General features: G+C 37.3%; 1 protein-coding gene and 1 long non-coding RNA gene across 2 annotated transcripts in view; one reads left to right on the plus strand and one right to left on the minus strand.

The window, feature by feature from the left end:
* Window positions 1-23,265, plus strand: part of BCO1 (beta-carotene oxygenase 1) — a 41,620-nt gene that overhangs the window by 8,995 nt on the left and 9,360 nt on the right. The window contains exons 3-9 of the mRNA XM_003757855.3: window positions 1,147-1,276; window positions 6,282-6,429; window positions 7,930-8,077; window positions 9,054-9,274; window positions 10,867-11,124; window positions 16,909-17,014; window positions 20,783-20,877. Coding sequence (XP_003757903.1) covers window positions 1,147-1,276; window positions 6,282-6,429; window positions 7,930-8,077; window positions 9,054-9,274; window positions 10,867-11,124; window positions 16,909-17,014; window positions 20,783-20,877 — 1,106 coding nt within the window. The remainder of the gene's footprint in view (window positions 1-1,146; window positions 1,277-6,281; window positions 6,430-7,929; window positions 8,078-9,053; window positions 9,275-10,866; window positions 11,125-16,908; window positions 17,015-20,782; window positions 20,878-23,265) is intronic.
* Window positions 153-23,230, minus strand: LOC116421491. The gene is made up of 3 exons (XR_004231865.1): window positions 23,140-23,230; window positions 10,873-10,958; window positions 153-261 (listed from the first exon to the last, which is right to left on the minus strand). It is a non-coding gene; the product is annotated as an uncharacterized LOC116421491 (long non-coding RNA).

The following is a 23,265-nucleotide window of genomic DNA, read 5'->3' on the forward strand; positions in this document are numbered from 1 at the left end:
CACTAGATTACTATAGTCATTGACTATTGTATAATGTACCTAACCTATTCCACTGATCCATTACTTTATTTCTTAGCCAGTACCAAAGTTTTAATGATTGCTACTTTATAATATAATTTTAAGTGTGCTATAGCTAGGCTACCTGCCTTTGCATTTTTTTTTTCACTAATTCCTTGATATTCTTGACCTTTTGTTCTTCCAGGTTGGGGTGGGAATTCCAGACTTCGAAGCTTGCAGGGGAACAAAGGCAGGAGGTGTGTTCTGGGGACAAAACATATTCTAGATTAGCTGGAGCATGGAGTGTGTGTAGAAGACTAATTGAATATAAAACTGTAAGAGTAGCATTGAATTTAGTCTGATTCAACATTTATTAAAATGCCTATTACACGCAGAACCTTTCTTAGAGGTAGCTAGTTAGGCACAGTGGATAGAGAACCTATCTCTATCTAAAGTCTGGAAGGCCTGCTTTCAAATATGACCTCAAGCACTTACTATCTTTGTGAGATTCGGGAGTCATTTAATCTCTATCCATGTTAATTTCTTCATCTGTACAATGGGAATAACAATTGCAACTATTCTTATAATCTTCTAGTCCCAAGGTGGTTGTAAGGATTAAGTGAGATAATATTTGAATTTTGGGTTTTTTGTCAAGCAATCAGGTTAAATAACTTGCCCAGGGTCACACGATTAGCAAATGTTAAATGTCTGAGGCTGAATTTGGACTCAGGTCCTCCTGACTTCAGGACCAGCGTTCAATCCACTGCACCATCTAGTTGTCCCATGAGATAATTTTTGTGTAACATATTACTTGCTAATTCAGTAATGATGCTATTTATACTAATGGGAGAAGGGCTTAAGAGAAGGTCTTCAAGTGCTTTCTAAAAAGAGTTCCCTGAAAAATAAAAAACCCTATTAATTTTTTAAAAATGTTTTCTTTATGCCTCTAAAAAGTGCTCTAGGCACCCGTTGCCTGATACTTAGTAGGCACTATATAAATGTTAGCTATTATTATTATTCTAGGCTCTGAGGACACAAAGATGAACATATCTTGGTACATTGGCCTAAGACATGAAGGAAAGGAAATAACAAATTCTGAGGCACTAAAAACAATCTGGGTCTGAGAAGATTCTGTTGCTTCTGTTCCAGGTGAAGTTCATTACCGAAGTAAATACCTCCGAAGTGACACATACAATTCCAATATTGAAGCCAACAGGATTGTGATATCAGAATTTGGAACTATGGCTTATCCAGATCCTTGCAAAAATATATTTTCCAAGTAACTACCTGTTTTAAATTATCTACCTTCAGTTCTCCCTATGAAAACAACTTCATTTTTCTTTTTTGCTCCTCTGCTATGTAAATCTTCTGTCCTTCCTCTATCTACATCATCCATTAAAACCATTCTATCACAGGAATCTTTTAGATTTGCTGCCATGGATCCCTTTAAGCATGGGATAAATTCTTACCTATCAAACTTGGATCTGCCAATAAGGATACTAGAGAATAGTCAGTTCAAATATTTATGTTGAGGTTACTATGATGTCTCTATATGAGCTTGAGCATCCAGGGAACATAGATTTATAGAGTTTAGAAATATCACTTTGTTCTATCCCCTTTACTTTAAATATGAGGAAACCAAGGCTTGATGAAAGAGTGTTGACTTGCACATACTTACCCACATAGGAAGTAACCTGGATCCTCTGACTCCAAATAAAGTAATCTTTCCATGCTATTCATATTATGAATCAAAGCTTGTTAAACTGTGGGCCATGACTATATAGGAGGTGTTATAACTGAATGTATGGGGTTGAAAAATTATGATTTATTATCAGTAAATGTTTGATATTATGTAAATATTTGTATACAAATATAGCTATTTATATGCCTTGTGTACCTGGGATTGCATAATCTCTCGGGCAATCTCTCATAATTTCTCAGGCAAAAGGGGGTCAGGAGTGGAAAAAATTGAAAGAATTAGAGATTCAGAGTAAAGTGACTTCTAAATAGTTATACAGGTAATAAAGAGTAGAGTTAGGATGGGCAACAGTTGGCACAACTCTGCCAAGAGGTAAGTGCTACAATGGGTCTTGTCTCAATATCTTTCCCACACTTCCAATCACAAGGCTCTCAGGCATACTGTATAACTAAATAACAATAGAACTGTTGTGATAAGGGAACCACCTGCCAGTGGCTGCTGGAGGTCTAACTCAGACTTGTAGAATGGATCTCTTCATGTGGGAGGAGGGAAGGAGGGAAGAGGAGGAGGAGAAGGAGAGAGGAGGAGAAGGAGGGGGAGAGTAGGAAGAGGAGAGGAAGAGGAGGGGGAGCAGGAGAGGGAGGAGAAGAAAGAGGAAGGGGGAGGGGGAGGATATAAGAAGACTGAGAGGCAGTTGCGTTCTCTGATCTCTCTCCTCTTCCCTCTGCCTTCAATTTATTTCATTCCCAATCCACAAGGAATACCTATGTTTGTAAAGGCTGCTTTGCAATTCCTTCAAGTTTATGATTCACAGCTATGGGGGCTCTGGGAGAATTGACCTGCCCCTTCACTTAGGCATTGTCCTTAATCTATAACTATTGGGTAGTATAACCTAATACAGAGAATCTCACTTCCTTATTTACTAGAAAAAGAGAATTCATCTGTTTATTCTCTCCTACTTCACATTTCAAAACCCTTTTTCATCATCCCTTATTCTGTCGTTCCTCCAATCTATTTAAGAGATGACCTTTTTTCTTACCAAGACCAACTACTCTTGTACTCTTGATCCTAGTTATACCAATCTCCTCCAGGAGCTTCAATTATTACCTCTCTTTCTCTTGTCCCCATCTCTCTTCTCTATAGGCTCAGATATTTTCCATCCTTAAAAAAAAATCCATTGATTTAAGCCTGCCAATCTTTTATCTTCTCTCTCTTTCATAGCCAAATTACCAGAAAGGATAGTCTATACTCATTGTTCTCATTTACTCACATGTTATTTTGTAATCTCTTATAATTCACTTTCTATCTCATCATTCAGTTGAAACTGCTCTCTCCAAGGTTAACAATGTCTAAATACAATCATTTTCCTCTCTTCTTATTATGATTGACCTCTCTGTAACCTTTCAATCTATTGATTATTCCCTCCTCCTGGACACTTCCCTCTGTTGATTTCTCTATCACTGTTCTCTTTGGATTCTTCTCCCATGTGACTTCCTATTCCTTCTCAATCACCTTTGCTGGATCTTCCTACTCTTTCCTCCCACTAAGCTCTGTCCTGGCCCCTCCTCTCTTCAGTTTCTGTATGTTCTCCTTTGGTGAACTCATCTCTATCAGATCTATATTTCTAGCCCCCATCTCTTTCCTGAACTCCAGTTTCATATCATCAATTGACAGTTACATATCTCCATCTTCATGTCCCATAGTTAAAACTCAATATGTCCAAAAGAGAACATGCTTTATTTCCCCCTCAGTTCATCCTTACTCCAGCTCTCTATTTCTGTTAATGGTACTATCATCCTTCAATCATCCTGCTTCAAAATGTTGGAGTCACCCTTGACTATTTCACTCCCCACATCCAATTAATTGCCAAATGTTTGGAGGCAGTAGGTGGTATAATGGATAGGACGCTTTACTAGAGTAGGGAAAACATGAATTCAAATCCTGACTCTTAACTAGCTATGTGATCTTGAGCAAATCATTTAACTTCTGTTTCAGCTGGAGCAATTCAGATGAAAATCTGTAAAACAGAGATAATAGTTCCTACTTTGACAGAGTTGTTGTGAGTGTACAATAAGATACTATTTGTAAAGTGCTTTGTAAATCTTTGTGTTATACATATGTTAGTTGTTATTGTTGAGTCTTCATCCACAATATTTCTTGAATTTATCCTTTTCTCCCCTAATATAGGCTCTCATCACTTTGCCCCGGACTATTGCAATGAATACCCAATTCTCTCTCCTGTTAGTTTTTCCTATTTTTAATTTAGGGCAGCTAGATGGCATAGTGGAAAGAGTGCTAGATCTTGAGTCAGACTCATTTTCCTGAGTTCAAATCTGGCCTTAGACACTTACCAGATGTGTGACCCCGGGCTATATGACTTAATCCTGTTTGCTTTGTTTCTTCATATGTGAAAGAAGTAAATGGCAAATCCCTCCAGTAACTTTGCCAAGAAAATCCCAAATGAGATCACAAAGAATTGGACATGACTGAAATGACTAAACAGAAACAATCTTTAATTTAGACTACACAGATGTCTTTTTAAAAACAAAGATCTGACCATTTCAAACCCCTACTCAACAATGCCCATACTTAATATCCTGAAGATAAACAAACTGTTCAATCTGAAATTTAGAGCCCTCCACAATATAGGGATCCCACCAACTTTCTAGTCCTACTCAGTATTATTACCCTACATTCCCTCTTCATTCTAGTCAATGGCAGCAAGCTGTTCCATTTCCTACCAGTATCTCTTTACACATGCAATGCCCCATGCCTGAATTTCTTACTTACTTCATTTTATGGAACCCTTAGTTTTCTTCAAAGAGCAGCTTGGGGTACCTCTTACCAAAACGGTTTTCTTATTTAATGTAATTAGCATTCTTTCTCTCATGAATTTACTTTGTATTTCCTTGCTTATGTGTATATTGTATCCTCTCTTGCTCTGTCTCTTTACCTCCCTCTCCCCCAGTAGTTTTGAGGGCTTTTTTGTTGCTTTTGTCTCTGACAGTTTTTGACTTTGTAAGTGCTTAAAGAATTTTTGTCGCATTGGGTTGAAGAGTATTAGATGTATGATCTATAGGTGGAAGCAACAATTGGCTAATCTAGTATAACCCAGCCCAGAGTTGAAGAAATACTCAAAGCCAAACAAATGATAAGTGGCAATGATCAATTTAAAATCCAGTCTTCTGATTTTAGTCATTATTCTTTCAAATTTACCAAACTACCTCCCATGATTAGGTGATTTATATTACAATCCCCACTAGCAGAGGGATTAAGAGCCAAAAAAAACACACAGAACTCATTGTCCTCACATCACAGAGCTATAATCTTCAAGTCCGTCATTTTATATAGGAGGAAACTAAAGTTCAAGAATGGTAAGGCTGTGCCCTTCCAGATCTAGGATTCAAATCCAATTCCTCTGACTCATAATAAATAAAGAATCCTGGGTTTGGAGACCAAAGGCAAAGGTTAAATCCTAATCATTTCCACACTCCAGGATGCAGCTTCATGACCTGTAGAATTGATTGATAGGTCTATAATGTGGAGTTAGGCACCAAATGATAGCAGGCACCAAAAGTCAGGGTTTAGTCATGGAAAGAATTGACAATGACCATTCTCTTTGGCAAAAGGTAGACTTATTTAGGGAAATAGGTTTCAGACAAAATGAAGGGATACAATTGACCCCGGGAATGGTCAATCTGAAATAGAGTGGGAGAGCATATGAAAGACAAGTTCCTCAGGGGAACTCACAACTACTCAGTAGAAAGGGAGCACCCCATGAGGTTGGGGCAGGCCCTTAATTGGCAGGCTAAATGCTGAAAGGGACTTAGCACCTTAAAAGAGTTAGTTAGATATAAGGAGGAGAATTGAGGTTGGGAAGTACAGTGGAGTTAGAGGAGATATCACATGGCAAGGGGGAAGGGGAAAGATCCCACAATTGTAGCGCCAATTGAAGGAGGCTCCAAAAGTTCCAAAAGAATTTAACAAAGAACTAGGAGCAAGAAAATAAATTTATAGAAAAAGTTAGAGACCAGAGCTTCATGTTACTTATTTGCTAATTTTATGGCTTACCAGTAGGTTTGTGGGATGGTGTATTCAGTATTGCCTCAGGAACTTAGTTATCACTGACCAACAGACTTCTTATCTGATAGTCAGCAATGTTTAAAGGATTATACTACAGTATTCCTAAAACTGGGAGATTTTAGAATCACAGACAGATTGTTAGAACAATAGCACTCCAAGGTCAGAATTACTGCTATATCAGTAGATATAGAAGCTGTATCCCATCAGAAAGATGAGCATGGGACTAGATGGCTACTAAAGTTCCTTCCAACTCTAATAAGTGTTTGGTTCTAAATCCTATATGCTTTCTACCATGCCATATTGTCTTTCTACAATCAGTAGAGAGTAGAATCCCATGATTTCTAAGTACTTTGATAGCACCCACCCATCAGACCAGACTGCTAGGTAGGAAAATGTCCCAGGAAAATACTCTTCCTACAGTAGACTCTGAAATTTCTTCTCTGTGCTAAATGGTTAAAGTAGAACAGGGTAGAATGAAATTATTTCTTCTTTCTCTTTCCAGAGCTTTTTCCTACCTATCCCACACTATTCCAGACTTCACCGATAATTGCCTCATCAATATCATGAAATGTGGGGAGGACTTCTATGCTACTACAGAGACAAATTATATTAGGAAAATCAATCCAGAAACTCTGGATACCTTGGAGAAGGTATTTGTGAATTTCAAATTAGCATCAATGCTTGTGTTTGCTCTGAAGACCCTAATTCAATAAAAAAAAAAAAAAAAATTCTGACTGATGTTCCTTGGATGTGAAGAGGCTGACCATAACCTCAGAGAATGTGATTCCATAGAACCTGCAGCCTGGTTTCCAGATGCCTATGTCCTGAAGGCATTGGTCTAGTCTGTTGGAATAAGCTACAATGAAAAAAGCATGTGGCCAGGAAACAAAACACAGGACACCTGAGATCTCAAACTGGTTCTGCCACTAACTTCCAGAAGAATCTTGGTCAAATCAAAGTATTCTTTGAACTTCAGTTCTTCCTTTATCAAAAGAAGGGGTTAGACAAGATGATTTCCAAGCTTTCTTCCAGCTCTGAAAGTCTATAAATATGAATAAAGAGCATGAGTGTGGTAGGGAAGCCAAACTAACTTTCTCTAGCCAGTATAACAGTAGTCACATAGTTTCTCTGGCCATAGACAAATGCTTCATCATTTTCTCCAGGACCAGCTCCAAACTCTGAGGCTTCTACAATGTACCTGGAAGGTTCTCTAAAGGGAGTGGTTTTTACAGTTGTGATGTCATGTTCCCCTTCTGTAGATTTGCAGTCAAGAAGTCCTGGGTTTAAATCTAAAAATATCACATTTTCTAGCTTTTTTTTTTTTTTAAGCAATTTCTACACTACTGGTTTAAATCTAAAAATATCACATTTTCTAGCTTTTTTTTTTTTTAAGCAATTTCTAGACTACTGGGTTTAAATCTAAAAATATCACATTTTCTAGCTTTTTTTTTTTTTTTAAAGCAATTTCTAGACTATGGAACAAGTTACTTAGACTGTTTAAGCCTCAGTTTTCTCATTAGTGAAACGAGAGGGATGAACTCTTAAGTCATTGATCCTAAATTAAAGAATGGTGTCTTCCCTTTGGGAGGGTCTTGTGATCTTGGTAAGCAGCTATAATTGGCAGGGAGTGGAGACATTCTACTTCCATCTCTTCTGCTCCATAGTCATCAATCCGGGGCCTTCCAGCAGGGGCAGCAGCGTATGTGATTCAACTATTTTACTGAACTGACATCTGAAAGAACTTGGCAACCTTATTCCTCTCTCTGTCAGCCTATGAGAAGAATTTAAAGATTTATGCCTCCAGGAAACTCTATTGGCAGGAATAAGGAGCTAACCCAGAATCACAAAACCCAGTTGAGTTGGGATCAACATGTTAATCCTCAAATCCCCAGGCAGTTGCTGAGCCAGTGAATTGCTTGCCTCTATTCTTGAACCAATCAGATCATTGAAAATAGAAAACAAGAAGTGACCTGTTTTTCAGTCTTTATAAAACTGATGTTGAGTGGCAGGAGAAATGTCCATTTTGAGCCTCTTCTGGTTTATTAGGGCTTTGCTATATGAGCTTATTTGTATTCTCCAGGAGGTCATTTGACCCAGGTTGCATATGAATGTTCATTTTGTTGACCAATATGTTGTATGGTATTTTGCAGGTTGATTACCGTAATTATGCAAACATAAATGTGGCAACTTCTCATCCTCACTATGATGCTCAAGGGAATGTCCTCAACTTGGGCACATCCATCGTTGACAAGGGAAAAACTAAATATTTGGTGTTTAAGATACCTCCCACAATACCAGGTATGGATTCCTGTTAAGTATCTTCTCTTCCATCACCAATGATCAGAATGAAAAACCTGCCCTAGGATTCTTTTCTGAGGATTTTATTGACATGTGACACTCAGAATCTTTTATTTTCCTTTTCTAATAACAGGGATTTCTTTTCCTCTTTTTGTTTTGGCCTTAGCGATCTCAGAGATCTCCTTTAACCCTGTGATTCTGAGATTCTCTGATATATCAGACCTAATTCTCCTCAAGTAGGTGACTCTAAATCTTATGATTCTATGCAAGGATCATGAGAGTAGGGAAAGTTCTGAAACCAACATCTGGGTACGAAAGGAAGAAAAGTCTTTGACTCAATTGTCCCCAACCCTACCCCTACTTTTTACCTACACTTGGGTATGATTAAACATGCCTTAATCACTGCCTGAAACCTGACTCCTGATTATGTAGTAGCAGGCTCCCTGAGAGTGCATAAGGGAGCTCAGAGGCCCCTTCATCACTTACCACAGAAACCATCTTAATAACTACCCTCCCCCCTTCTGTCAGGTCATTTGCACATATCTGCTAGTTTCGTTGCTATAGGGCCAGGGCCAAGTACAAACATTTTCTGTGTCAAATCTAAGGCTTCCTTGCAGGGATGTCTCCTGGTCTTCCCTAGGAGTGGGTTGAGTTGTGACTTTATCTGACTAGATCTGAAAAAATACTGCACATACTTGGAATCATGGGTTGTAAACTGGGAAGGGACCTTAGTAATTCATAGTCTAACACCCTCGTTTTACAGAAGGAATCAAGGATCAGAAGGGGAAGAAACTTCTTAAATTTCTTCTGAAATTCTGTGGTTCTATTTGTGGCAGAAGTATTAGGATTCTCAGCCTAATTTCTTTTATGATGGAGATAATGGAATACAAATATCCCATGTAACTTTATGTTAGTGTTCTAATTAGGTATGAATATGCTATGAATGTGGACTGACATTTTGGGAATTTTTCTTTAGAGAAAAAAAAGAAGAAAAATAACTTAAAACACTTGGAAGTCATCTGTTCCATCCCATCTCGCTCTCTTCTCAACCCAAGCTACTACCACAGTTTTGGAATTACTGAAAACTACATCATTTTCCTAGAGCAGCCCTTTAAGTTGGATATTTTAAAGATGGCCACTGCCTACATTCGAGGCACAAACTGGGCTTCTTGCCTTACCTTCCACGAAGAAGACAAGGTAAATCACATTCTGTGATCATGGGCACCTGCTGGTGGGACATTGGCAAGCCTGGCAGCCAAGCCAGCAAATCAATAGAGTCAATAGAACACTGGGCCAGGAATAAGGAAGACCTGAATTCAAATCCAGATTCAGACATTTCCTAGCTGAGTAACCCTGGGTTAACTGCTGTCTGCCTCAGTTTCCTCATCTGTAAAATAGTGATAATAATAGCACCCACTTCCCAGGGTTGTTGTGAGAACCAAATGAGATCACATATGTAAAGTACTTGGCACAGAGCAGGCACTTAATTAATGTGCTTGCTCCTTCCTTCTATCCCTTGCCACTTCCGCTTTCCCACCACATTCTAGCCTACCCACTGGTCCCTTCCACCCAGGCCTCTGCTCTGACAGACCAGGTGGCTGGAGTTGGGAAGAAAAGAGGCTGAGTCAGATATGGATGTGACCACAGCAGATGTTTACCAAGTAGAGTCCCCTGAAGGTTTTGGCCCTTCCCTTCCACCAGCCTCAGGAGAGAATGGGGAGTTGGAATGTGGGCCTTTTTTCTTCCCTGATTTCTGTCTTCACACATAAGAGGTGAATGTAAGTTTCCTGAAGGCAGAAATCGTGCCATTCGCATCTGATTGCAGCACTCTGCCATTCAATCCATTTCAACAAGCATTTATTATTAATAATAAATGATTGTTGAATCAGCTTCTCGTAGAAAAGGGTAGAAGCTACTCAGCTTAAGGGTCCATGTAAAACAGAGAACAGCAGAGGGGACCTAAAGGCCAAATTTATATAAAAGAAGAGAAGTGTTTCTCAAATTACATGGGCAAACCCAAATCATGAGGTCATGACATGGAGGAGAAAAGGAACTGAAACCATTTCCCATCATAGCTACTGACAAATTTAACCATACTCTCCCCAGCCTGACCCCCCTTCCAACTACACACACACACACCCCTGTGCATTTCTTGATTTTGAAGACAGAGACAGAAAAGGGAAGAGAAAAACAAGAAAATGGGGAAGAAAAGGGGAAGTGGAAAAGAAGAGGGCAATGGGAAGGAGAATCTAGAATTAGCCTGTGAGAAAACAAAAATACTACTTCTCCTATCTCAGGGTTTTGGTTAATCTAGGACAATCAGGCAAGGAGGCTGGTACAAAGTAAAAACATGAAGAATAAACAAATATATGTGACACAACACCAATGTGCAAACACGTCCAAATGACGTATGAGGAAATTCCAAAAGCAGACTTTTCAAAGGGTTGGGATTCCTTCCCCATGATACTGTATCACTTGATAGCTAGGAAATGGCAAGTGTGGGATTGGGATGTAGAGATGAGAGGGACAAGAAACGTGTGGAGTGACTCCAGTGACCTGAGGGTAGGAGCAAGGAAAGGGTGCTCTAATGAAATGGAAACTCTGCTCAGTGTCTTTTTATAGGTAAGGAGTCACTCTATCCAGCATGAAAGCAAAGATCATCTTCAAAAGGAGGCGTGGGGGTGGTGTCTCATGGAAATTTAACAAACACCACTTGCCACCTAGATTCATGGGATCAGGAAAAAACCACATCTTTTGCTGACCAATGTTTTATGTCTATCTTCTTTTAGACTTACATTCACATTATTGATCGAAAGACAAAACGGACCCTGCAGACCAAATTTTATGCTGATCCCATGGTTGTCTTCCATCATGTAAATGCCTATGAAGAAGAGAATCATATCGTGTTTGATGTCATTTCCTATAAGGACCACAGTCTTTATCAGCTCTTCTACTTGGCAAACTTGAATCAATTCTTTGAGCAGAACTCTAAACTTACTTCTACACCAACCCTCAAGAGATTTGTCATTCCTCTCCAGATGGACAAGGTAATATGTGTGATTAAAAAACAAAAACTAAAAACTAATGAAAAGGATTTTTGAAAGTAAGTAAATTCCCAGCTCCACAAAAATCCTCTTTCCATACCTCATTGTGTCATGAAGGTGAACCTATAGGTTTATATGTGGTATAAAGATGAAGGCTATGTCAACCAAGGAAAAGACTTGACAGGTCCTACTAAGTTAGGAAGGTTTCAAATATGAAGCCAGAGCTAGACTACTGCCCAAAGACCAATCTAGCTAAGCAGTGAGAGGCTTGATAACAGAGTATGAATCCTTTGTGCATGATGACTAATGCAACAGAAAATGTTATTTCTAGTTCAGAGGAAAAACTCCTGAAAAGAGAGTTGCCTTGGTCATTTTGGAATGATGTTTGTCTAATGATAAACGTGTCTTCTCAACTTTTTTTTTCCCTGTTAAAGAATAGCTCAATCTGCAACTTAAAATAGAATGTATAAATCATGCACTTGGCCTTACTTTGCCAAACAAGATTCACGTGGCTCAGTTCTGTCTAAAGACATCTTGGTTGAATGATGATAGACATATCTACCATTGTCTCTCAAAAATATTTTATAGGATCATGGGATTTAAGAATGAAAGATTTTAACAAGCCATCAAGTCCAATCCTCTCATTTTATAGATCAGGAAACTGAGGTGAAGATCAGAGAAAAGAAAGGGAACTTGCTTATTTCAGGGCTAGTGAAAATAATAATTAACTAGTGCTTTTGCTGAAGAAATATTTTCACAGTGGAACATTTCTCAGAAAAAATGGACAATGTGCACACACACACATTACTCACTGTCCTGGGTCACCTGAATGTGCAGACCAGCTGAGGTCAGAATCAAGGTGTAGAAGGACAGATACCCTTGCCACCCTTGAACATGTTTACGTGGGGATGTGTGGAGGTGTCCAGGGCAGAGCAGGGGAGAGGCAGGGCAGGGCAGACATGTACAGACACTCCACAGAACTGGCTTGTCTACACTCCTACTGAAGAGCTCATTGTGAAGTGGGGTTATAAGTAGGCCAAGAGCCTGGCAGCTGCTGGGGGATCCTCCCATCCCCCTCAAGGGAGAACTACAAGCAGGGGGCTGCTTGAACTCAAATGCAAGAAAATGAACTCAATATATTTGATGGTGGTTTTTTCAAATGAAAAAACATAGGTACTTTTTGGTAGTTTTGTTTAAAATACCAAGGAAACCAAACCCACTTTTTCATATGAATTCTACTAAAAGATCTTTCCATTGCTATCCTAAGAAAACTGCAGGAGACTTATTGTGTTTATTAGGGCTTGACCAAGCCAGTTACCACTTATTACCATCAGAAAGAGCCCAAGTTGTTTTTATTACTGCTTATGTAGAAAAGTCCTATTTTGTCCCATAAGTTGCCTGACTGGTTTCAAGTTGTGGTTTCCAATATGACTATGTAGACCTACACCTTGAAAATCAAGTTTGGGAAATGCAGCTGGAGGTCTGTGAGGATGATGTTCATGAAGCTTACTTTGAAGCACACAGGGGACAACTAATAACAATTTTTTATTGAAATGAATTGAGCAATAAATAAAGGGCTCACACATAATTATCCAATTTATAGATCTGTGGGGAGCTTACTTCTTGTTTCTACCAGAATCTGAGAGATTTTAGGAGAGAATGAAGTTTTTCAAGGTGATAATGAGTGGAGGGGTTGAAGTAAGAAAAGGTGGGATAGAATTATCAGAGTCTTATAGTTGGTATTTTCTCAGACTCTTCAAATGTATATGACAGAGAAAACTCTGCCAGTTAGAAAGTCCAAGATCAACAATGATTCTTGTGTGAAGTATTATATAGCTTATACAAGACAATCAATCAGTAAGTATTTATTAAGCCCCTACTAGGTACCAGACATCCTGGTAGGGATTTCAAACAAAGTCTCTGCCATCAAGGAGTTTACATTCCACAAGGGAAATTCAACATTTCACAGACACAAGCACATACAGAAATGTGTGTATCTGTGTCTCTGTGTGTATATACGCACACATTATGATTTGGAGGGTGGTACTAACAGTTGGGGGGAAGCAGGAAAAACCTGAAGGGAGAAGGTAAGGATTCCAGGAGTCAGAGATGAAGAGGGAGAGAATTTGAAGCATAGGGACAGCTGGCAAAGGCAAGAGAATGGGATGTCATATGTAGACCAATTTGGATGGAACATACATAGTTCATGAAGGGAAGAGATGTGTAAGCAGCCTGGAGGCCGGTTTGCTGAAAAGTATTAAATGCCCAACAGAGAAATTTGTACTGTAACCTAAAAAGAATGGGGAGCCACTGAAGCTTCTTGAGCAGAGAAATAACATAGTCAGACTTAGGCTTTAGAAATTAGCTTAAAAGAACACTAAGAACGGTTGTCATGAACACAGTAGGTCAATCAACAGTTATTTATTGAGACGTTATTATTGGGATAGCTAGTTACATAGTAGGAGTACTGGCCCTAAAGTCAGGAGAACCTGAGTTCAAAATCCCCCCTCAGACACTTGACAACTAACTAGTTGTGTGACCCTAGACAAGTCACTTAACCTCAATTGCTTCTCAACAAAAAGACATTTTTATGAGTCAACCTTGGGGATACAAAGAAACAATACCTATTTTCAATGAATTTACATTCTAATGGGGGAGACAGCTTGTACATAGATTAATATATGCAACATACATGCAAAGGAGATGCAAGTGATTCTTGAAGGAAAGGTTTTCTCTCTTGCTGAATGTTCTGAATGTTCCCTTGTGAAATATAAGCTCCTTGAGGGCAGGAACTGTTCACTTTTATATTTGTACCTCCTAGCAGCATGTCTGGTACCTATAGGAACCTAATAAAAGTGACAGTGGATCTGAATCTTAAAGGAAGACCAGGATTATAAAAGGAAGAAATGAGGAAGGAGCATAATTCCAGCATGGGGAACAATCAGTATAAAGGCGTAGAGATAAGAGAATGGATAGTATGTACAATGAATAGAAAGGCAATATGTACTGGTCTCCCAGAATTTGGCCAGCAAAGTACTAAATTCAACTTAGACATCCAAGGCCAAAGTTCTAGATGAAAATTTCCATGTTACTGTGTTATATTATGCCCTGTTTTGTTTTCAGTGGAATTTCACAGCTTGCAGAATGTTAGGCAGCATGTAATGCTTTTCGCTTCATTCACGGGGGGCCTTTTCTTCTGTTTCTCTGCACCCCATGGAGCTGATTCAAATGAGGGCCTCCCTGGAACTTCAAAGGCAGCTTCGGGGCAGGCAAAGAACAGAGCCTTCCTTTCCCTGGTCCCCACCAAAGCAGTGAAATCCCCATTGGATACAGGAACAATAAGCTGGTCTTAATGAGGGAGAAGGAGAGAGGCAGAAAGATGTTTGCTAGGTCACTATTGCCAGAGTATGCCTGCTGTTGAGGCCATCCGTTGAGATCCCAGTGAAAGAAAAGAAAAGAAAATACTATTGATGGTCACTCATTTCAAGTCCAGATCTAAAGTAGAACATGGGCAAAATGGCTTTGGGCACTGACACTGGGCTTACATATATTCTGTGTGGTTCCAGAAAACAGGACTAATAATTAGCAAAAATAGGTTGAAGTTAAAAAGTTAAAATTTAGTTTTAATTCAAATACCAGTTAAAAATGGAATAAACTACTTTAACATATTTAACATGTATTGGTCAACCTGCCATCGAGGGGAGGAGATGGGGGGAAGGAAGGGAAAAATTGGAACAAAAGATTTGGCAATTGTCAATGTTGTAAAATTACCCCTGCATATAACTTGTAAATAAAAAGCTATAATAAAAAATTTTTTTAAATTAAAAAAGAAAATAAAAATAAAAATGGAATAAAAAAAAAAAAAAAAAAAAGAAAGGCAATATGGCCAAATTGTAGAGTACAAGAAGGCAATAATGCATAATAAGGTTAAAAAGGTAAAGTGAACTATATTGTAAAGAGTTTTAAAATTAAAAGAAAAGAATTTATATTTGATCCTGAGAGTACTTGAGTTTATTGTGGGGGGAGGAGTTGAGGTGATCAGATCTATGTTTTAGAAAAAACTATTTTGGCATATGGGTGGAGAGTGGTTTGAAATGGGGAGAGACTTGAAGTAGGGACAATACATGTAATTAGAAATCTACTGAAATAGTTCAGGCAAGAAGTAATTAAGGGCTTGAATTAGGGTGGTGGCTGTGTGAGTATAGAGAAGGGGACATAGGCAAGAGATGTGAAGATACAAGATTTGACTACTGATTAAATATGTGGGATAAGTGAGAGTGAGAAGTTGAAAATGATACTAAGGTTGTGAATCTATGCAACTAGGAGACAGAGGAACTCTGAATGAAGATGTAAGATAGATTGCAGAGGGCTTAGAAGAGATTAAGAGGAAAGGAATTGGAGGCATTGAGTATAGACAGTTTTTTCTTTTAAAAAATTTTAATCCAGAAGTATAGCCAATATAATTTCTAAAACTATATCTTACTGATAATTTGTTTTACACCCTCCATATTTCCCTTTAATATTTTGTCTATTTTAGTTTATTTCATCTCTTCCCTCTCTTTCTAGACACATGGCCCACCTAACAAAAAATTGTAGACAACTTTTTCAAGAAATTTAGCTAAGAAAGGAAAGAGATAATTGAAGTATCAGCTAGTAAGCAACAAATCCAAAGACAAAACAGATTTGTATATATCCACACAGAATGTTAGCTCTAGGAACTTAGGGAACATTTACTTGCCATGTCAACTTCAGATCTTAGTTCAATTGTCTTAGTCCCTTTCCCCCAGTCTACCAAGTACTCATTAACTCTTGCTTGGTAACCCATGATTCCTGACTGGTGGCAGGATCACCTACCCTTGCTGGTAGGAGCTGCCACAAAGCTGCCAGCATGGATCCATAAAAGGCACCTAGACAGCATGCTGCTTTGTCCCCTTTACAAATGCAGTCTTGCTCTGTTCTATCAACCCTTCCTACCTGTGCTACTGTAAATCACATATTAGTGGTCTGAAAGACTGAGTATTTAGTCACTAGGGAGACATAAACACAGGAAAATTAAAGAATTAGGCCAGCGATTTGCTTATAGAAGAATAGCAACAGAAAACATAGAATTCTACAATTTATAAAACATTTTTGTACATAGTTGTTTGCATCTTATCTCCTTCATTAGAGTATGAAATCCTTGAAAGCAGGTACTATCTTTGCCCTTTTTTGTATCCCCAGAGCTCAGCCCAGTGCCTGGAACATAGTAGGTACTTAATAAATGTTTGTTGTCTTGGCTTTAAAACAAAAATACTTCATTTGATCTTACAATATTCTTTCAGGGAGGCAGGACCTATCATCGTCCCTATTTTATAAATGAGGAATTGAAGCTCACACAGATGGACCATCTTGTGTAAAGTTTCAAAGCAAGAATTCAGGAATTTTCTCTTCTAAATGAGAACTTTCCAGTATACTATGCTGCTTTCAAATGTGATGAAATTTCAAATGATTTAATGAAAAATCCCTAATATTCCTGGTAAAAGAGTAAGAGTCAGGAAATCTGTCAAAAACCAGTTTAGGAGAGTTTTCTTGTCTTCTCAAAACATCAGTGTCCCCACATATAAAACAAAAAACCTAGATTAGATAAATTTCTATCATTCTAGATGTAACAACTACTAGACTTAAGATGGATCACTTGTGGGTTGTTGTTTTTTTTAAGTAAAAGTGATTCTTATACATGTAGATTTCATCTAAAAGAAACATTCTAATAGAAAAAAATGGCTTGAAATATTACATACACTCTTTTAGGATGCAGAAATAGGTGAGAATTTAGTCAAACTTGAATCGACAACAGCAACTGCTCTGAAGGAAAAAGATGACCAAGTCTACTGCCAATCAGAAGAGCTATGTGAAGGTAAATGGATTTTCTCTGTTGTATTTTGTGAGGGGGGGAGACAGATTTTTATAAAGTTCATGAAGCATCTTCACTTTGATCACACACCCTGCTTCAGTATAGTGTTAATACCCAGTTGGGCTACACTATTTTAAAAGGAATATATGGTTTGAAATGGGTTCAACTAGTCCAAACCTTTCATTCTAGAAATGAGGAAACAGTCTCAGAAAGGGAAGATGTGACCTGCCCTAGGCCAGAACACAAATGCTTAGACTCCAAACTGAATGCCCTTGCCACTGTACCATACTACCTCTCCCAGAAAAGGAAAAAAAGGGGGAAAATTCCCATAAATTTAACTCCAAAAGAATGAAAACTAGAATTTTCAACTAAGAACCCTAACTCATATCCTGTTTCAGACACTTACTTTATTAGCTAGGTTTTCTTAAATATGTCACTGCCATTTTCATCAACCTATTTCCTTCTCTGTTAAATAAGCATAATAAAATTTGCCCTATTCAACTCAAAGAATTGTTATGAGCAAAATCTGGTAAATTCTTAAAGAAAAAAGAAATGAAAGTTATTATTGTTACTTTGCTATTGAATAGTTCCAAAAAGGTGATACTAGACTTTCTAGATTTACTTTCTTTTATTTAGCAATTCTACATTTACTACATGCTTTATATAAAAAAGTGAAGTGAGGAGGGAGTCTATATTCCTGCTAAATGAAGTATAGTCTTGTAAAGAGGGGGTAAAAATTAACAGAAAGAAAAAAGAAAATACAGGTAGATTTATCTCCTTTCCCATACTCAGGATTAGTTCCTGTGCATACAAGGGAGAAAAGATATAATGAAATAATTAACCCTCAATTATTTTTGCTAATAAAATTTAGCAATAGCCTGAATTATAGTCAAAAATTATTTCTAGTATATGTGACTATGGAATATATCATAGGTTTGGAAATCATAGTTTTCCCCGCATAATTATTCTTTGCTTAGACAAATATTAAAATTAATTAATGCTCCTTAAGAATACACCAATTAATAATACCACAGAACTATTCTGTAGAAAATTGCCTATAATTAGAAATGTTGTAGATGACCAAAACTATGTAGCTAATGAAGAGTTTGTCTGAATAAAGTATGAAAGGAGCCTAAGTTGATTGCTTAAGATATCCCTTTGAACCAGTCCCTAAACACCTCAACAAAATTTAAAAAACAAAAAATTAAAAACCCTCTAGTAATTAGAGACCATATTTTCCCAAGGAAGCTTCAGTTCAGCTCCTAGGAATGATGGGCTGAGTTCACTGTTGACAGGATTTTCAATTCACTTGGACATTTATGAAACACTTGTTATATGGAAAACCCAGTGCTAGGCAGCAAGAGACATAAAGACAAAAATAAACAGTCCCTTTGCTCATTACTTACATTCTACTGAGCACAAAGAGATACCCTATAAAGTAGGATGGTGGCAAAAGAGAGATTAGATAAAATATCTGGGAAAATTATAGGAAGATAAATATATTTCAAGCTGAATGATCAAAACATATTAGATAAAGAAGATAAAACAGCCTTCTCTGAGGCTGATGCAAATTCTAAACGATGGAATAATAATAATAGAAGCTCATATTTACATAATATTTTAAGTACTTGTGAAGTATTTTACAAATATTATCTTATTTGGTTTTTACAACAACACTATGATATAGGTGGCATTATTATCTCCATTTTATAGATAAGAAAACTGAAGTTAAGAGAGTTAATTGCTCAGTATTTGAGACAGAATTTGAATTCAAGTCTTTCTGACTTCCAAACTAGTGCTGTATCCCACTGCCTCTCCTAATAGAGAAGGGAGTGCATTTCAGGGATGGTGGACTCTGCCTGCCCAAATACACAGAGGCAAGAGATGACACGCATTGAATAGCTGCTAGTCTAATTTGGTTGGAATGTAGACCAGAAATAATGTGAAATTGTGTTTGAGGTCTGGAATTCCTAAGTCTTTGGTTGATGATTAAAGAAGCCACTATCAGTCTGTGTGACGAGGAAGCACCAAACACCCGGATCTGTGGGCAGGTGCAGGGCCGCTCCCCAGGAAGACAGGAAGTCACTGAAAAAAAGATGCTGTCACCAATGGCCTCATGCTTGGCAAAACATCTGAATTTGCCAATAAAAACAAACCTTCTTCTAGTAAAGTATTGCTGTACCTGAGATAGTTTCTGTCTGACCTGGCTTTGGTATTCTTTAGAAGAATCAATTAATTTTACTCCATTTTTGGGTAATCTCAGTCCTCCTTCGTACTTAAAGTTCTATCCTTCTCACCTTGTGTCCCTGTCCCCTGGCATTTCATCTCCCTAAATCCCAGTCCTTCTGTCTCCTAAGCTCCTGTTTCCTAGAAGTCCCTTCTCTCTGAGCTTTATTTCTGTTCTTAAGGGCACATGAATCGTAGTTCTGCTTTTAGAATTTGATTATACTCTAAATCAGGACATTATCTTCAACCTGAGCCATAACCAATGCTTATAAAAGGGTAGTAGCCTAGCAGGAGACTAGCCTAACAACATGTCACATTTCTTGGTTTGCTTCATGAAGGTCATCCAGTCTAAATATTCTCCATCAGAACCAAGATTTTATCTCCTTACCCCAAGGGGCTTGAGAAACTAGGAGCTGGTATCTATCTAGTTATGTACATGAAAGAGTTCTTAATTACTAATTTATGGCAAAGCAACTCCTCCCCAGATCAATATCCCATTCCTACTGAAACCTTTCCTGCTACACCCAATAGTCTTGTGTACTCTTGAGTTCCTCTTTTGAAACACAAGTGGAAAGTTTATTTACCCTTTAAAGTTCCTTCTGAAGGATTTTCTGATTTTCTCTGATATCTTGCCTTCATTTGTATTTCCCCACATCTTATTAAAAGTATTTCATAAAATGACTTGTCAGTTTAGTTTTAATGCCTAACTTTATTTTATTTAACTTATAAAATATATTTAAACACAACAGGCATATAAAGTGTATGTCTGTGTGTGAGTGAAATCACAAAGATCTAAATTTCCTTTTTTGATAAAGAGCTAAAAGAATACAGTTGTGATTTCATACTCATTAAACTATATTGAATTTGTCTTGTGTAAATTTTATACACTTAAAAGACATATATCTTTTCTAAGTTATTAGTCTATAGTAGTCAAGTTAATTAACAGAAAGGATTTTCTTTACCTATGGATATCAAATTTAAATAAATTACATTTTCCTTTTAGTTTACCCTGGCTAGTTATAAATCAGTCTTACAAGACGCTAGAGTAGTGCTATGGAAAGAGCCTAGAAGTAGAATCAGAAGATACCATCTTGAGTCTTAGCTCTGCCACTGACATTTGGAAAATCAATTCCATCTCTCTGATCTTCATTTTTATCTTCGATGGGGATAATAATCTCTGCTTCACAGGATTTGCAGAGTTAGATACCACATTAGAGCCCTTTAACCTAACTCCATAATATTATAGATGAGGAAATCAGGGCCAGTGCACATAAAGAGCAGAGCCAGGCTTCAGAATGACTCTTCAGATTCCAATGCCAATGCCTTTCCAACTTATGTCCTGTTGCGTCTCTGGATATAAGGTGTATAAAGCACTTTTTAAAAACCCATTAAGACCTACATATATTTGGGCTATTATTATTAATAACAGAGACAAGGCTAGATAATTTGCCAATGAAGAGGTAAATGATCCTCTTCCTTTTGATGTCTCCTCCATGATCTATTTGAATTCTTCATTTGATGAATCACTTTTTTTTTTTTCCTTAGGGATTGAGCTGCCCCGTATTAACTATGCTTACAATGGGAAAAAGTACAGATACATTTATGCAGCAGAAGTACAGTGGAATCCAGTTCCAACAAAGGTAACATTTAAATATCACATACTGGTTTCTGTGATGATGAACCAATTTGTTTTTAAGTGGGAACACCCAAATGGATAAAGACTATAGGTGCCAATAACAAAAATAGGCAAGTTGGGAAGGAGTGCCAATTCAAAGGAGAAAGCATGGGGATGTTTTGAATATGCTTAATTTGAGGTGACAGGATATCCAGATATCTAAGTAATTTAGGAGAGAGATCAGGCCTAAAGGTAAAGATTTCCAAATCATTAACATAGAGACAATAACTAAAATCATGAAAATGGGAGAAGACTCAATGGGAGATAGGGTTGAAAGAGAAAAGAAGCAGGTTAATATCAAGCCTTCAGAAATGTCCCTATTGAGGAAAAGAAACTAGTGAAGGAGACAGGAGCCATCAGAAAGGCAATAAGATATTATGTTGCTGTTATCATTCAGTCGTTTCAATGCACATCTAACTCTCTGTTATTTAGGATTTTCTTGCAAAGAGACTGATGTTTTATCATATTCTTCTCTAGGTCATTTTTATAGGAAGGAAACTGAGGCAGGCAGGATTAAGTGACTTGCTCAGGGTCACATTGGTGGTGTCAGAGGTCAAATTTGAACTCGGGTTTTCCTGACTGCAGGACTAGTGCTCTAGCCACTGAACCACCTAGCTTCCCCTCCTCCCACCAGAATACCATAATGTCACACATTAGGGTAAGAGAGAATGCAAGAAAGACAAAGTGTCAAATGTGGTAGAAATCTTAAGAAGTATGAGGACTGAGAACAAGTTATTGGGATTCCTTATTCCTTTTTTGACAAAATTACTAAATTAATAGAATAGAGACATGATGTAGATATAATTTACTTCAAATTTTATCAAAGTATTTATGATAATAATAATGATATCTGGCATTTATAAAGTAGTTTTATAATGCTGGAGAAACTGAATCAGGATAGGGATTAGAGAGTTATAATAATTTAATTTATTGGAGAGTTTAATTGATTGACTGGATCAGATTCTGTCTCACAGTATCTAGTATCAAATGTGTGATTCCAGAGATTCTTTATAGGGTTTAGTGATTAAGAAGAACAATGACAGGATGAGGGGTTGGGAAGGTCTGGGATCATGATGTCTAAGATAGAACGTCTTTCTCCTTATCTAGATTAAACATGTAAGGCTTATAACCTTAGAGTAGCTAGCCCTAAGTTATATCAGTCTTAATGGTTAGAAGAGGGGATATTGCAACCAGGAAGAACAATTCAGGGAAATTGAGGTAAAATAATCAAAGGAAACTGGCATAATAATTTAAAGTTTATCAAGTCTTTTTCATATGGAGTTTCATTTGGTCCCCACAGTAATCCTGTGATAGAGATAATAGTATCATTCCCATTTTACAGGTGAAAAAACTGAATGTGAAAGAAATTATTTGCTTAAGGATTTGAAGCAGGATTTGAATTCAAGTTTTCCAAACTGCAGGTCTAGAGTTCTATCCTACAAAAGATGAAGAGATCTGGAGAAGATGATACTATAATTGAATGGATTCATAACTGATTGAATGACCTAACACAAAGGGTAGTTATTTAATGACTCACCATCAACTTAAAAGGTTTCCAGGAAAATGCCTTCAGGGATTTATGCTTTTCTGTTTTAGATTTTTGTTTTTAAATCAATACTTAGGTAAAGGCAGAGCTTACCTACTCTCAAATTTATAGGTGACACAAAGTTGGGAGGGATAGCAAATAGATTGGAAAATGGAATTCAAATGATGGCCTAATTGAGTTGAAACTAAAAAAAAATTTCAAGATAAAAATAAAGTATTACTATTGACTACAAACAAACAAACTTCACAAGTGCAGGATATACATAAAGAATATCTTTAGGTTTGAGCAGACTATAAGCTCAATAGGAGGTAATGTGGCAGCCATAAAAGGTAGGTTTCCAGAAATAAAGTGATAATCTCTTTGTATTCTATCCTAGTTGGACTCTATTTGGAGATAGAGTATAATATTCAGTTCTAGGCAACATAACTTTAATTTTTTAATTTTAACATTTTATTTTTCCAACTACATCTAAAAACAATTTGTAACCTTCATTTTTCTTTTACAGTTTTGATTACCAGATTCTCTCACTTTTCTTTCCCCTCCTCCTTCCTTCTGAAGGCAAACAATTTGATAATGGTCATACATGTACAGTCATGCAAAATATTTCCATATTAGTTATATTATGAAAGAAAGCAGTCAAAAAAGAAAAAGAAAGAAAGTTAAAAAAAAACAACAGCATACTTAGTCTGCATTAGGATTCCATCAGTTCCTTCTCTGGAGTTAGATAACATTTTTCATCATAGGTCCATCAGAATTGTCTTGGATCTTTGTACTGTGGAGAATAACTAAGTCATTCACAGTTGATCA

The sequence above is a fragment of the Sarcophilus harrisii genome, chromosome 2 (assembly GCF_902635505.1).
Source record: "Sarcophilus harrisii chromosome 2, mSarHar1.11, whole genome shotgun sequence".
Taxonomy (NCBI): domain Eukaryota; kingdom Metazoa; phylum Chordata; class Mammalia; order Dasyuromorphia; family Dasyuridae; genus Sarcophilus; species Sarcophilus harrisii.